Raw genomic sequence first — 17,533 nt, forward strand, 5'->3', positions numbered from 1 at the left:
AGGGTAAAACCAGCCATTCATCTCCCCTGTGGCAAGTGGCAGGTACCTACAGGGTAAAACCAGCCATTCATCTCACCTGTGGCAAGTGGCAGGTGCCTACAGGGTAAAACCAGCCATTCATCTCCCCTGTGGCAAGTGGCAGGTACCTACAGGGTAAAACCAGCCATTCATCTCCCCTGTGGCAAGTGGCAGGTGCCTACAGGGTAAAACCAGCCATTCATCTCCCCTGTGGCAAGAGGCAGGTGCCTACAGGGTAAAACCAGCCATTCATCTCACCGGTGGCAAGTGGCAGGTGCCTACAGGGTAAAACCAGCCATTCATCTCACCGGTGGCAAGTGGCAGGTGCCTACAGGGTAAAACCAGCCATTCAACCAGTATTGGAAAGAGAGAAGAGAGCCTTCTGTTCCATTGTGAAGTATATTTGACTTCCCCTGTAGAATGATTACATAATAACTTGCCATGAGAGCGTCTATACATTTCCAGACAATTTGAACAGTCTACTGTAACCCTAAACACAGCAGGACATTCTGATGAAAAGTGAGTACATGGTCGTTAAAGGCTGATTGAGACTTTTTCATGCCACAAACCTGTAAATTCACTTCAAACCTTATGTAAAATGATCAGCATGGTGGATATGATGATTATATGACCTAGTTTGCTGAACGCACGACACCCAGGAGAGACCTTTTAGCCATGTCAAGTAGACAATCAAATTCAATCAATCAAAATGTATTTATAAAGGCCTTTTGAACCTCAGCACTTGTCACAAAGTTTTAAAAGTAAAGCCATATAATTACATTGAGCTTATAAAGTGCCTTCAGGAAGTATTCACACCCCTGGACTTTTCTCACTTGTTGTTGTGTTACAGCCTTCATTTGAAATGGATTAGTTTATATGTTTTTTTCACTGGCCTGCACCCAATACCCCATAATGTCAAAGTGGAGTTATGTTTTTCAATTTGAAAAGCTGAAATGTCTTGACTCAATAAGTATTCAACCCTATTGTTATTGCAAGGCTAATTAAGTTCAGGAATAAACATGTGCTTAACAAGTCACATAACATGTTGCATGGACTCACTCTGTGTGCAATAATAGTGTTTAATAACATGATTTTTGAATGACTACCTCATCTCTGTACCCCACGCATACAATTATCTGTAAGGTTCCTCAGTCAAGCAGTGAATTTCAAGCACAGATACAACCACAAAGACCAGGGAGGTTTTCCATTGCCTGGCAAAGAAAGGCACCTATTGGTAGATGGGTAAAAATTAAAAAAAGCAGACATTGAATATCCCTTTGAGCATGGTGAAGTCATTAATTACACTTTGGATGGTGTATCAATACACCCAGTCACTACAAAGATACAGGCGTCCTTCCTCACTCAGTTGCCGGAGAGGAAAGGAACCACTCAGGGATTTCACCATGAGGCCAATGGTGACTTTAAAACAGTTACAGAGTTCAAATCAATTTTTATTGGTCACATACGCATGGTTAGCATATGTTATTGGTCACATATACACGGTTAGCAGATGTTATTGGTCACATACACATGGTTATTAGATGTTATTGGTCACATACACATGGTTAGCAGATGTTATTGGTCACATATACACGGTTAGCAGATGTTATTGGTCACATACACACGGTTAGCAGATGTTATTGGTCACATACACATGGTTATTAGATGTTATTGGTCACATACACATGGTTAGCAGATGTTATTGGTCACATACACATGGTTAGCAGATGTTATTGGTCACATACACATGGTTAGCAGATGTTATTGGTCACATATACACGGTTAGCAGATGTTATTGGTCACATACACATGGTTAGCAGATGTTATTGGTCACATACACATGGTTAGCAGATGTTATTGGTCACATATACACGGTTAGCAGATGTTATTGGTCACATACACATGGTTAGCAGATGTTATTGGTCACATACACATGGTTAGCAGATGTTATTGGTCACATATACACGGTTAGCAGATGTTATTGGTCACATGGTTAGCAGATGTTATTGGTCACATGGTTAGCAGATGTTATTGGTCACATAGACACGGTTAGCAAATGTTATTGGTCACATGCACATGGTTATTAGATGTTATTGGTCACATACACATGGTTAGCAGATGTTATTGGTCACATACACATGGTTAGCAGATGTTATTGGTCACATAGACACGGTTAGCAAATGTTATTGGTCACATATACACGGTTAGCAGATGTTATTGGTCACATACACATGGTTATTAGATGTTATTGGTCACATACACATGGTTAGCAGATGTTATTGGTCACATACACATGGTTAGCAGATGTTATTGGTCACATACACATGGTTAGCAGATGTTATTGGTCACATATACACGGTTAGCAGATGTTATTGGTCACATACACATGGTTATTAGATGTTATTGGTCACATACACATGGTTAGCAGATGTTATTGGTCACATACACATGGTTAGCAGATGTTATTGGTCACATAGACACGGTTAGCAAATGTTATTGGTCACATGCACATGGTTAGCAGATGTTATTGGTCACATGCACATGGTTAGCAGATGTTATTGGTCACATGGTTAGCAGATGTTATTGGTCACATACACACGGTTAGCAGATGTTATTGGTCACATGCACATGGTTAGCAGATGTTATTGGTCACATACACATGGTTAGCAGATATTATTGGTCACATGCACATGGTTAGCAGATGTTATTGGTCACATACACACGGTTAGCAGATGTTATTGGTCACATGCACATGGTTAGCAGATGTTATTGGTCACATGGTTAGCAGATGTTATTGGTCACATACACACGGTTAGCAGATGTTATTGGTCACATGCACATGGTTAGCAGATGTTATTGGTCACATGCACATGGTTAGCAGATGTTATTGGTCACATGCACATGGTTATTAGATGTTATTGGTCACATACACATGGTTAGCAGATGTAATTGGTCACATACACATGGTTAGCAGATGTTATTGGTCACATGGTTAGCAGATGTTATTGGTCACATACACACGGTTAGCAGATGTTATTGGTCACATACACGTGGTTAGCAGATGTTATTGGTCACATACACACGGTTAGCAGATGTTATTGGTCACATACACATGGTTAGCAGATGTTATTGGTCACATACACATGGTTATTAGATGTTATTGGTCACATACACATGGTTAGCAGATGTTATTGGTCACATACACATGGTTAGCAGATGTTATTGGTCACATACACATGGTTAGCAGATGTTATTGGTCACATACACATGGTTAGCAGATGTTATTGGTCACATAGACACGGTTAGCAGATGTTATTGGTCACATACACATGGTTAGCAGATGTTATTGGTCACATACACATGGTTAGCAGATGTTATTGATCACATACACATGGTTAGCAGATGTTATTGGTCACACGCACACGGTTAGCAGATGTTATTGCGAGTGTAGCGAAATGCTTTTGTTTCTAGTTCCAACAGTGCAGTAGTATCTAACAAGTAATATCTAACAATTCCACAACAACTACCTAATACACACAAATCTAATATATATACATATAAATATATGGATGAGCGAGTGGCATAGGCAAGATGCAATAGATGGTATAAAATACACTATGTACAGTACATATGTGATTAGTAATGCAAGTGTTACGGATACAGGTATCCTGTGTGTGTGTGTTTGTTTTCTTTCCTTCTGCCCTAGTCACAGGTGGCAGTCATCAGTCGCCAATCAGTCGCCAATCAGAAGACACACCTGCTCCTTTTCCCTTACCCAATCACATCCCCTTTCCCTTGGTTTAAAAGAATCCCAATCAGTTGTCTCTGGAGTGCTCTGGAGTGCTCTCTCTTTTGTTTTTGCACCTACATGTCACATTTATCCATTATGATGTGAGTATGTATTGTTATGGTGTATGGCTGTTTGTTTGTTGGTGGGAAAAGGGGATACCAAGACAAGTCGCCCATGGGCATACATTCCCCGTAGGAAAACGTTGTCTAAGAAACCTAGTTAGACCTGGGTGGACCACCCACTGTATTTTATTGGTTAGTTAGCTAGTGGTTATTGAAGCGGTTATTGCAGCTTAGAGGTTTTTGTATATTTATTATTTCTTTCCTTGGGTCCAGCTCAGCCCCCCCCCCTTTACCGTGTGTGTAACAAATAAACGATAAGTGTTTGACGGTAGATTTAGGTTGTCTGTTGTTATTAGTTCTCACTGTTCCTTTTCACTGTTATGATTTGCATGAGATATGTTACAGGTCTCGTTTCTATCCTCCCTAGACTGCAGGGCCAAAGGGGTTCGTAACAGCAAGATATGTATACATTATTTTAAAGTGGCATTATTAAAGTGACAAGTGATCTATTTGTTAAAGTGGTCAAGTGATTTCAAGTCTGTATGTAGACAGCAGCCTCTCTGTGTTAGTGGTGGCTATTTAACGGTGATGGCCTTGAGATTGAAGCTATTTTTTAGGCTCTCGGTCCCAGCTTTGATGCACCTGTACTGACCTCACCTTCTGGATGGTAACGGTGTGAACAGGCAGTGGCTCGGGTGGTTGTTGACCTTGATGATCTTTTTGGCCTTCCTGTGACATCGGGTGCTGTAGGTGTCCTGGAGGGCAGGTCGTTTCCCCCCGGTGATGCGTTGTGCAGACCGCACCACCCTCTGGAGAGCCCTGGAGAGTTTAATGGCTGTGGTAGGAGAAAACGGAGGATGGACCAAACACATTGCAGTTACTCCATAATACTAACCTAATTGACATAGTGAAAAGAAGGAAGCCTGTACAGAATAAAAATATTCCAAAATATGCATCCTGTTTGCAACAAGGCACTAAAGTAATACTGCACTAAATGTGGCACAGCAATTAACTTTTTGTACTGAATATAAAGTGTTATGTTTGGGAGAAATCCAACACAACACATTACTGAGTACCACTCCATATATTGAAACAAGTTGGTGGCTGCATCATGTTATGGGTATGCTTGTAGTCATTAAGGACTGGGGAGTTTTTCAGGCAAAAAAAAATAAACGGAATGAAGCTAAGCACAGGCAAAATCCTAGTGGAAAACCTGGTTCAGTGTACTTTCCACCAGACACTAGGAGATGAATTCATCTTTCAGCAGGACAATAACCTAAAAGACAAGGCCAAATTTACACTGGAGTTGCTCACCAAGAAGACAGTGAATATTCCTGAGTGGCTGAGTTACAGTTTTGACTTAAATCTACTTAAAAATGTATAGAAAGACCTGAATGGTTGTCTAGCAATGATCAACAACCAATTTGACAGAGCTTAAGGAATTTTAAAAAGAATAATGGGAAAATGTTGCACAATCCAGGTGTGGAAAGCTCTTAGAAACTTACCCAGAAAGACTCACAGCTGTAATTATTGCCAAATGTACTTTTACAAAGTATTGACTCAGAGTTGTGAATTTATGTAATTTAGATTTCTGTATTTATTTTTCAATACATTTACTGATATTCCAAAAACATGTTTTCACTTTGTCATTATGGGGTATTGTGTGTAGATTAATGAGAAGAAACAAATGATATTTAATACATTTTTAATTCAGGCTTTAAGACAACAACATGTGTAATAGGTCAAGTGGTGTGAATACTTTCTGAAGGCTCTTTAGAAGTACAGGATCTCTATTACCGGTGATGTAGTGGTCTCGCTTTCTCATGTCTCGCTCTGCGGCCACCCTTTGACCGGTGGATACATCTGCGTGTCTTGCGGCACTGTGTGGGTGGGTGTGTGTGTGTGTGTGTGTGTGTGTGTGTGTGTGTGTGTGTGTGTGGGTGTGGGTGTGGGTGTGGGTGTGGGTGGGTGTGTGTGTGTGTGTGTGTGTGTGTGGGTGTGTGTGATTCTGTATGTATACACAAATATAAGCATCCAGTGACTACAAGAGTATTGGGAGCTGTAGTGGTGGTGGTACCTGGGAGGCAAATATCCACTGTCCATAACTTGGACAATGCTGGCAACATTCGTCCTTCCAACATGTTGTACGGTGTGTTTCCAGATCACCCACATCTTTGCAAAGATTCTGATCTCGCACACTCTGTCTCGTGTCAACATTGAAAAAAACAAATTCATAAATGATTTTGGACGTATTGTATGTTCGTGTGCATATCTGAGGTTGTGAATCATCACCATGTTTATACAGAGTTCTTCACTGCAGAGTGGCTTTGGTTACCCAGCCCTAACCCTTTGTTTAGTAACCCAGACTTAACCCTTTAGTTACCCAGCCCTAACCCTTTGGTTAGTTACCCAGACTTAACCCTTTAGTTACCCAGCCTTAACCCTTTGTTTACCCAGCCTTAACCCTTTAGTTACCCAGCCCTAACCCTTTAGTTACCCAGCCTTAACCCTTTGTTTACCCAGCCTTAACCCTTTAGTTACCCAGCCTTAACCCTTTAGTTACCCAGCCTTAACCCTTTAGTTACCCAGCCCTAACCCTTTGGTTAGTTACCCAGACATAACCCTTTAGTTTCCCAGCCCTAACCCTTTGGTTAGTTACCCAGACTTAACGCTTTAGTTACCCAGCCTTAACCCTTTAGTTTCCCAGCCTTAACCCTTTAGTTACCCGGCCTTAACCCTTTAGTTACCCGGCCTTAACCCTTTAGTTACCCAGCCCTAACCCTTTGGTTAGTTACCCAGACATAACCCTTTAGTTTCCCAGCCCTAACCCTTTGGTTAGTTACCCAGACTTAACGCTTTAGTTACCCAGCCTTAACCCTTTAGTTTCCCAGCCTTAACCCTTTAGTTACCCGGCCTTAACCCTTTAGTTACCCAGCCTTAACCCTTTAGTTAACCAGCCTTAACCCTTTGGTTACCCAGACTTAACCCTTTAGTTACCCAGCCCTAACCCTTTGGTTAGTTACCCAGACTTAACCCTTTAGTTTCCCGGCCTTAACCCTTTAATACCCGGCCTTAACCCTTTAGTTACCCGGACTTAACCCTTTGGTTACCCGGCCTTAACCCTTTAGTTACCCGGCCTTAACCCTTTAATACCCGGCCTTAACCCTTTAGTTACCCGGACTTAACCCTTTGGTTACCCGGCCTTAACCCTTTAGTTACCCAGCCCTAACCCTTTAGTTTCCCAGCCTTAACCCTTTGGTTACCCGGCCTTAACCCTTTAGTTACCCGGCCTTAACCCTTTAGTTACCCGGCCTTAACCCTTTGGTTACCCAGCCCTAACCCTTTGGTTACCCAGCCCTAACCCTTTGGTTACCCAGCCCTAACCCTTTGGTTACCCGGCCTTAACCCTTTGGTTACCCGGCCTTATTCCTTTGGTTACCCAGACTTAACCCTTTGGTTACCCAGACTTAACCCTTTAGTTACCCAGCCTTAACCCTTTAGTTACCCAGCCCTAACCCTTTGGTTAGTTACCCAGACTTAACCCTTTAGTTACCCAGCCTTAACCCTTTGTTTACCCAGCCTTAACCCTTTAGTTACCCAGCCTTAACCCTTTAGTTACCCAGCCCTAACCCTTTGGTTAGTTACCCAGACTTAACCCTTTAGTTTCCCAGCCTTAACCCTTTAGTTACCCTGCCCTAACCCTTTGGTTAGTTACCCAGACTTAACCCTTTAGTTACCCAGCCCTAACCCTTTGGTTAGTTACCCAGACTTAACCCTTTAGTTTCCCAGCCTTAACCCTTTAGTTACCCAGCCCTAACCCTTTGGTTAGTTACCCAGACTTAACCCTTTAGTTACCCAGCCCTAACCCTTTGGTTAGTTACCCAGACTTAACCCTTTAGTTTCCCAGCCTTAACCCTTTAGTTACCCAGCCCTAACCCTTTGGTTAGTTACCCAGACTTAACCCTTTAGTTACCCAGCCCTAACCCTTTGGTTAGTTACCCAGACTTAACTCTTTAGTTACCCAGCCCTAACCCTTTGGTTAGTTACCCAGACATAACCCTTTAGTTTCCCAGCCCTAACCCTTTGGTTAGTTACCCAGACTTAACGCTTTAGTTACCCAGCCTTAACCCTTTAGTTTCCCAGCCTTAACCCTTTAGTTACCCGGCCTTAACCCTTTAGTTACCCAGCCTTAACCCTTTGGTTACCCAGACTTAACCCTTTGGTTACCCAGACTTAACCCTTTAGTTACCCAGCCTTAACCCTTTAGTTACCCAGCCCTAACCCTTTAGTTACCCAGCCTTAACCCTTTGTTTACCCAGCCTTAACCCTTTAGTTACCCAGCCTTAACCCTTTAGTTACCCAGCCCTAACCCTTTGGTTAGTTACCCAGACATAACCCTTTAGTTTCCCAGCCCTAACCCTTTGGTTAGTTACCCAGACTTAACGCTTTAGTTACCCAGCCTTAACCCTTTAGTTTCCCAGCCTTAACCCTTTAGTTACCCGGCCTTAACCCTTTAGTTACCCGGCCTTAACCCTTTGGTTACCCAGCCCTAACCCTTTGGTTACCCAGCCTTAACCCTTTAGTTACCCAGCCTTAACCCTTTGGTTACCCAGACTTAACCCTTTGGTTACCCAGACTTAACCCTTTAGTTACCCAGCCTTAACCCTTTAGTTACCCAGCCCTAACCCTTTAGTTACCCAGCCTTAACCCTTTGTTTACCCAGCCTTAACCCTTTAGTTACCCAGCCTTAACCCTTTAGTTACCCAGCCCTAACCCTTTGGTTAGTTACCCAGACATAACCCTTTAGTTTCCCAGCCCTAACCCTTTGGTTAGTTACCCAGACTTAACGCTTTAGTTACCCAGCCTTAACCCTTTAGTTTCCCAGCCTTAACCCTTTAGTTACCCGGCCTTAACCCTTTAGTTACCCGGCCTTAACCCTTTGGTTACCCAGCCTTAACCCTTTGGTTACCCAGACTTAACCCTTTGGTTACCCAGACTTAACCCTTTAGTTACCCAGCCTTAACCCTTTAGTTACCCAGCCCTAACCCTTTAGTTACCCAGCCTTAACCCTTTGTTTACCCAGCCTTAACCCTTTGGTTACCCAGCCTTAACCCTTTGGTTACCCAGACTTAACCCTTTGGTTACCCAGACTTAACCCTTTAGTTACCCAGCCTTAACCCTTTGGTTACCCAGCCTTAACCCTTTAGTTACCCAGCCTTAACCCTTTAGTTACCCAGCCTTAACCCTTTAGTTAACCAGCCTTAACCCTTTAGTTAACCAGCCTTAACCCTTTAGTTACCCAGCCCTAACCCTTTAGTTACCCAGCCTTAACCCTTTGGTTACCCGGCCTTAACCCTTTAGTTACCCAGCCCTAACCCTTTAGTTACCCGGCCTTAACCCTTTGGTTACCCGGCCCTAACCCTTTGGTTACCCAGCCCTAACCCTTTGGTTACCCAGCCCTAACCCTTTGGTTACCCGGCCTTAACCCTTTGGTTACCCGGCCTTATTCCTTTAGTTTCCCAGCCCTAACCCTTTAGTTACCCAGCCTTAACCCTTTAGTTACCCAGACTTAACCCTTTAGTTACCCGGCCTTAACCCTTTAGTTACCCGGCCTTAACCCTTTAGTTACCCAGACTTAACCCTTTAGTTACCCGGCCTTAACCCTTTAGTTACCCGGCCTTAACCCTTTAGTTACCCGGCCTTAACCCTTTGGTTACCCGGCCTTAACCCTTTGGTTACCCAGCCCTAACCCTTTAGTTACCCGGCCTTAACCCTTTAGTTACCCGGCCTTAACCCTTTGGTTACCCGGCCTTAACCCTTTGGTTACCCGGCCTTAACCCTTTGGTTACCCAGCCCTAACCCTTTAGTTACCCGGCCTTAACCCTTTAGTTACCCGGCCTTAACCCTTTAGTTACCCGGCCTTAACCCTTTGGTTACCCAGCCCTAACCCTTTGGTTACCCAGCCTTAACCCTTTAGTTAACCAGCCTTAACCCTTTGGTTACCCAGACTTAACCCTTTAGTTACCCAGCCTTAACCCTTTGGTTACCCAGACTTAACCCTTTAGTTACCCAGCCTTAACCCTTTAGTTACCCAGCCTTAACCCTTTAGTTACCCAGCCTTAACCCTTTGGTTACCCAGACTTAACCCTTTAGTTACCCAGCCTTAACCCTTTGGTTACCCAGCCTTAACCCTTTGGTTACCCAGCCTTAACCCTTTAGTTAACCAGCCTTAACCCTTTAGTTAACCAGCCTTAACCCTTTAGTTACCCAGCCTTAACCCTTTAGTTACCCGGCCTTAACCCTTTAGTTACCCGGCCTTAACCCTTTAGTTAACCAGCCCTAACCTTTTAGTTACCCAGACTTAACCCTTTAGTTACCCGGCCTTAACCCTTTAGTTACCCGGCCTTAACCCTTTAGTTACCCGGACTTAACCCTTTAGTTACCCGGCCTTAACCCTTTAGTTACCCGGCCTTAACCCTTTAGTTACCCGGCCTTAACCCTTTGGTTACCCGGCCTTAACCCTTTGGTTACCCAGCCCTAACCCTTTAGTTACCCGGCCTTAACCCTTTAGTTACCCGGCCTTAACCCTTTGGTTACCCGGCCTTAACCCTTTGGTTACCCGGCCTTAACCCTTTGGTTACCCAGCCCTAACCCTTTAGTTACCTGGCCTTAACCCTTTAGTTACCCGGCCTTAACCCTTTAGTTACCCGGCCTTAACCCTTTGGTTACCCAGCCCTAACCCTTTGGTTACCCAGCCTTAACCCTTTAGTTAACCAGCCTTAACCCTTTGGTTACCCAGACTTAACCCTTTAGTTACCCAGCCAAAAGGAAAAAACTAAGAATATCGAACAGGGAGCTAAAAAGAAGGCAGCTAAATAAGTATACCGACATAGAAGCTTTGAATAAAATACTGTAGTCGGACTTGGTTCAGGGGAGCGATGTGGACGAGGATTTCGACACATGACCGACGAAGATTGCTTTCTAGAAGGATTGGATCCACTTTTAGATCTGTAAGTAAATTATTTTCATGACTTTATAAAGCTAATTTACTATATGTATTTTGTTTTTCATAAGTTGTCTGCTTTAGAGGTCGATCGATTATGATTTTTTAAAGCCGATACGATACTGATTATTAGAGGACCAAAAAATGCTGATACTGATTAATCGGACGATTTTTACATATATATTTGTAATAATGACAATTACAACAATTCTGAATGAACAATGAACACTTATTTTAACTTAATATAATACATAAATAAAATCTATTTAGTCTCAAATAAATAATGAAACATGCTCAATTTGGTTTAAATAATGCAAAAAAACACAGTGTTGGAGAAGAAAGTAAAAGTGCAATATGTGCCATGTAAAAAAGCTAACGTTTTAGTTCCTTGCTCAGAACATATGAAAGCTGGTGGTTCAATATTCCCAGTTAAGAAGTTTTATGTTGTAGTTATGATAGGAATTATGAAGTGTCGACTATTTCTCTCTATACCATTTGTATTTCATATACCTTTGACTATTGGATGTTCTAATAGGCACTTTAGTATTGCCAGCCTAATCTCAGGAGTTGATAGGCTTGAAGGCATAAACAGCGCTGTGATTCAAGCATTGCTAAGAGCTGCTGGCAAATGCAGTAAAGTTTGAATTAATCTTTACGAGCCTGCTGCTGCCTACCACCGCTCAGTCAGACTGCTCTATCAAATATCAAAGCATAGACTTAATTATAATATAATTAACACAGAAATAGGCGCCTTTGGTCATTAATATGGTCAAATCCGGAAACTATCATTTTGAAAACAAAACGTTTATTCTTTCAGTGAAATACGGAACCGTTACGTATTTTATCGAAGGAGTGGCATCCCTAAGTCTAAATATTGCTGTTACATTGCACAACCTTCAATGTTATGTCAAAATTATGTCAAATTCTGGCAAAAAAGTTCGCAACGAGCCAGGCAGCCCAAACTATTGCATATACCCTAAGTCTGCGTGCAATAAACACAAGAGAAGTGACACAATTTCCCTAGTTAATATTGCCTGCTAACATGAATTTCTTTTAACCAAATATGCAGGTTAATATACTTCTGTGTATTGATTTTAAGATAGGCATGGATGTTTATGGTTAGGTACATTTGTGCAACGATTGTGCTTTTTTCGCGAATGCACTTTTGTTAAAACATCACCCGTTTGGCGAAGTAAGCTGTGATTCGATGATAAATTAACAGGCACCACATTGATTATATGCAACGCAACACAAGCTAGTTAACCTAGCAATATCATCAACCATGTGTAGTTAACTAGTGATTATGTGAAGATTGATTGATTTTTATAAGGTAAGTTTAATGCTAGAGCCTCTTAGGGATCCCTTAAAGTGCCAATCCCTTTAGCGGGATCGATTTGACAACATCCGGTGAAATTGCAGAGCGCCAAATTCAAACTACAGAAATATCAATATTCAACATTCATGAAAATATAAGTGTAATACATCAAAATAAAGCTTAACTTCTTGTTAATCCAGCCACTGTGTCAGATTTTAAAAAGGCTTTACGGCGAATGCTCACCATGCGATTATCTGAGGACAGCGCCCCGCATACAAACACATGAAAATCATTTTTCAACCAGGCAGGTGCGACACAAAAGTCAGAAATAACGATATAATAAATGCCTTACCTTTGAAGATCTTCTTCTTTTTGCAATCCCAAATGTCTCATTGACACAATGAATGGTCGTTTTGTTCGATAAATTCCTTCTTTATATCCCCAAAATGTCAATTTATTTGGCGTGTTTGATTCAGAAATACACCGGTTCAAACTCGCCCAACATGACTACAAAGTATCTAATAAGTTACCTGTAAACTTGGTCCAAACATTTCAAACAACGTTCCTAATCCAACCTCAGGTTGTAAATAATTGATAAAATTTAAGACGGGATAATCTGTTTCCAATACCGAAGAAAAATAACACGGAGCGCGCTCCTGTTTACGCGCAACAAAAGACTAGGGACCTTCAGATTGACACGTACAAAGAACAGCACTACTTCTTAATTTCTCAAAAGAAAAACATCGACCAATTTCTAAAGACTGTTGACATCTAGTGGAAGCCATTGGCACTGCAACCAGGTTCCTAATAAATAGGGTTTCCCATAGAAATCAATTGGAAAATCCTATGACCTCAATTTTCGCCTGCCAAATCATATACTAACAGACATTATTTTAACAGTTTTAGAAACTTTAGAGTGTTTTCTATCCAAATCAATTATATGCATATCCTTGATTCTGGGCCTGAGTAACAGGCAGTTTACTTTGGGCACGCTTTTCATCCGGACGTCAAAATACTGCCACCTAGCCTTAAGAAGCTCTAGCTAACAGCTTACCTTGGCTCCTTGCTGCACTCGCGTAACAGGTAGTCAGCCTGCCACACAGTTTCCTCGTGGAATGCAATGTAATCGGCCATAATTGGCATCCAAAAATGCCGATTACCGATTGTTATGTAAACTTGAAATTGGCCATAATTAATCGGCCATGCCTATGTAACAAGTCATTTCAATGTTATATAATTCCAAAGTAGCTATTGTCTATGTTTCTGTTAGTTCACTGTTTGCTGTTCTAAGTTTCATCCGTGTAACTTTGGAGAGGCCACTAAACTCTCATGGCCATTGTTAATTTGTGGTTCTCACCTCTGTCTTTGTCTCCAAAGTGTTACTGTTTTACGTGAGTCACTGTACAGATAAAGTTTAGGCCTGGAGTTTTTACTTCACAGTAATGTCGTTTTGTAAATTTTGTCAACTGTAATTCTGTGTGTCACACAACAATATATCCCTTTATTTTATTATTTATTGGAGGATGCAGAGGATTAGGATGATGACATTTGGGAGCCACCCCTCTACAGCAAGCGCCCCCGCCGGTCAAGGTCTTCACCCCTCTACAGCAAGCGCCCCCGCCGGTCAAGGTCTTCACCCCTCTACAGCAAGCGCCCCCGCCGGTCAAGGTCTTCACCCCTCTACAGCAAGCGCCCCCGCCGGTCAAGGTCTTCACCCCTCTACAGCAAGCGCCCCCGCCGGTCAAGGTCTTCACCCCTCTACAGCAAGCGCCCCCGCCGGTCAAGGTCTTCACCCCTCTACAGCAAGCGCCCCCGCCGGTCAAGGCCTTCACCCCTCTACAGCAAGCGCCCCCGCCGGTCAAGGCCTTCACCCCTCTACAGCAAGCGCCCCCGCCGGTCAAGGCCTTCACCCCTCTACAGCAAGCGCCCCCGCCGGTCAAGGCCTTCACCCCTCTACAGCAAGCGCCCCCAACCCTCTACAGCAAGCGCCCCCAACCCTCTACAGCAAGCGCCCCCAACCCTCTACAGCAAGCGCCCCCGCCGGTCAAGGTCTTCACCCCTCTACAGCAAGCGCCCCCGCCGGTCAAGGCCTTCACCCCTCTACAGCAAGCGCCCCCGCCGGTCAAGGCCTTCACCCCTCCCCAGCAAGCGCCCCCGCCGGTCAAGGCCTTCACCCCTCTACAGCAAGCGCCCCCGCCGGTCAAGGCCTTCACCCCTCTACAGCAAGCGCCCCCGCCGGTCAAGGTCTTCACCCCTCTACAGCAAGCGCCCCCGCCGGTCAAGGCCTTCACCCCTCTACAGCAAGCGCCCCCGCCGGTCAAGGTCTTCACCCCTCTACAGCAAGCGCCCCCGCCGGTCAAGGTCTTCACCCCTCTACAGCAAGCGCCCCCGCCGGTCAAGGTCTTCACCCCTCTACAGCAAGCGCCCCCGCCGGTCAAGGCCTTCACCCCTCTACAGCAAGCGCCCCCGCCGGTCAAGGCCTTCACCCCTCTACAGCAAGCGCCCCCGCCGGTCAAGGTCTTCACCCCTCTACAGCAAGCGCCCCCGCCGGTCAAGGTCTTCACCCCTCTACAGCAAGCGCCCCCGCCGGTCAACGTCTTCACCCCTCTACAGCAAGCGCCCCCGCCGGTCAAGGTCTTCACCCCTCTACAGCAAGCGCCCCCGCCGGTCAAGGTCTTCACCCCTCTACAGCAAGCGCCCCCGCCGGTCAAGGTCTTCACCCCTCTACAGCAAGCGCCCCCGCCGGTCAAGGCCTTCACCCCTCTACAGCAAGCGCCCCCGCCGGTCAAGGTCTTCACCCCTCTACAGCAAGCGCCCCCGCCGGTCAAGGCCTTCACCCCTCCCCAGCAAGCGCCCCCGCCGGTCAAGGCCTTCACCCCTCCCCAGCAAGCGCCCCCGCCGGTCAAGGTCTTCACCCCTCTACAGCAAGCGCCCCCGCCGGTCAAGGTCTTCACCCCCCACTGCTATGTCAATCACCTCATCTGATGGTTCTACCTCCACTTTTTATAGATCTCTTGAAAAAGAAAATAGGGGCTTGTGAAATCATTCATCCTAACAGAATCGGTTTCCCCAAGACCAAGGTAAATGACATGACAAAGACAGTGGCGAGGGGGACCACACATTGGATCAGGACTAACAAGCTGCTTTTTGTGAAATGGAAGGACTCTAGAGAAGTAACCATGCTCCCCACACAACATTATTATTATATATTTAACCTTTATTTAACTAGGCAACTCAGTTAAGAACACATGTTTATTTTACAATGACGGCCTACTCCTCCACTAACCCCAGACGATGCTGGGCCAATTGTGCGACGCCTTATGGGACTCCTGATCACGGCCAGTTGTGACACAGCCTGGGAACAAACCAGGGTCTGTAGTGACGCCTCTATCACTGCAATGCAGTTCCTTAGACCGCTGCGCCACTTCGGAGGCCAGCATAAGGCATTCAATAACAACCATGTCTCAAGGATGGTGAAAAAGGAAGAATGTCCCCATTCCTGTTTCTGTGAAGGACTACAATGACAGCAAGGGGGGTGTCGACCTATCTGATGCTCTGATAGGCTACTACCAGGTCCTCCACAAGACCAGGAAGTGGTATAAACTTTTTTTAACCACTTTGTGGACATTGCTACAGTAAATGCTTTCATTCTCCACAAGCAGATGGCCAAAGCAAAAGGTTAAACCCCTCTCTACCAGTTGACCTTCCGAGAGCAGCTGGTGTTAGAAATGGCTGAATTGGGGGCCCAAAGCAACCTCACAACCATCACAAGACCCCCCACTCAAGGTGAGCGCCACTATCCAACACACATGCCAAATGCTAGTTGGCTTTTTTGTTTTCTGGCAGAGAGGGGCTGCTTCAAAGACTATCACGACATGCACAAGCTATGGTGAAAGTGAAATCTAAAAATCTACACCTGGGATGTAAAACATTATTTATTTATATTTTTGCACCTTTTTTAGTGAAGGACGTGTGTAACTATGTTTGTGTTTGATTTGACATTTTTATATATGTTTTAATGTAAGTCAAATGTTTGGACACACCTACTCATTCCAGGGTTTTTCTTTATTTTTTAAACTATTTTATACATTGTAGAATAATAGTGAAGACATCAAATCTATGAAATAACACATATGGAATCATGTAGTAACCAAAAAACTATAGATTTTAGATTTTAGATTCTTCAAAGTAGCCACCCTTCGCCTTGATGACAGCTTTGCACACTCTTGGCATTCTCTCAACCAGCTTCATGAGGTAATCACCTGGAATGCATTTCAATGAACAGGTTGGCCTTGTTAAAGTTAATTTGTGGAATTTCTTAATGCATTTGAGCCAATCAGTTGTGTTGTGACAAGGTAAGGGTGGTATACAGAAGATAGCCCTATTTGGTAAAAGACCAAGTCCATATTATTGCAAGAACAGCTCAAATAAGCAAAGAGAAATGACAGCCCATTACTTTAAGACATGAAGGTCATTCAATCAAGGAAAATGTCAAGAACTTTGAAAGTTTCTTCTAGTGCATTCGCAAAAACCATCAAGCGCTATGATGAAACTAGCTCTCATGAGGACTGCCACAAGAAAGGAAGACCCAGAGTTGCCTCTGCTGCAGAGGATGAGATCATTAGAGTTACCAGCCTCAGAAATTGCAGCCCAAATAAATGCTTCACAGAGATCAAGTAACTGACACATCTCCACATCAACTGTTCAGGGGAGACTTCGTGAATCAGGCCTTCATGGTCGAATTGCTGCAAAGAAACCACTACTAACGAACACCAATAAGAAGAAAAGACTTGCTTTGGCCAAGAAACACGAGCAATGGACATTAGACCAGTGGAAATCTGTAATTTGGTCTGATGAGTCCAAATTTGAGATTTTTGGTTCCAACCGCCGTGTCTTTGTGAGACGTGGAGTAGGTGAACCGATTGTGTGGTTCCCACCGTGAAGCATGGAGGAGAAGGTGTGATTGTGTAGGGTTGTTTTGCTTTTGACACTGTCAGTGATGTATTTAGAATTCAAGGCACACTTTATCCGCCACAGAATCCTGTAGTAATACTCCATCCCATCTGGTTTGCGCTTAGTGGGACTATAATTTGTTTTTCAACAGGACAATGACTCAACGCACCTCCAGGCTGTTTAAGGGCCATTTGACTAAGAAGGAGAGTGATGGAGTGCTGCATCAGATGACCTGACCTGACCTCCACCATCACCCGAACTCAACCCAATTGAGATGGTTTGGGATGAGTTGGACTGCAGAATGAAGGAAAAGCAACCAACATGTGCAGCCAACAAGTGCTCAGCATATGTGGGAACTCCTTCAAGACTGTTGGAAAATAATTCCAGGTGAA

General features: G+C 44.1%; 1 protein-coding gene across 1 annotated transcript in view; it reads left to right on the forward strand.

Moving 5' to 3' along the window:
* The window catches only part of LOC139580272 (uncharacterized), a 41,344-nt gene extending 26,171 nt beyond the window's left edge, over window positions 1–15,173 (forward strand). Inside the window, exon 2 of the mRNA XM_071408822.1 lies at window positions 13,758–15,173. Within this exon, the coding sequence (XP_071264923.1) occupies window positions 13,758–15,173 (1,416 nt within the window). The remainder of the gene's footprint in view (window positions 1–13,757) is intronic.
* Window positions 15,174–17,533: the final 2,360 nt, after the last annotated feature.

The sequence above is a fragment of the Salvelinus alpinus genome, chromosome 7 (assembly GCF_045679555.1).
Source record: "Salvelinus alpinus chromosome 7, SLU_Salpinus.1, whole genome shotgun sequence".
In the NCBI taxonomy this organism is placed as follows: domain Eukaryota; kingdom Metazoa; phylum Chordata; class Actinopteri; order Salmoniformes; family Salmonidae; genus Salvelinus; species Salvelinus alpinus.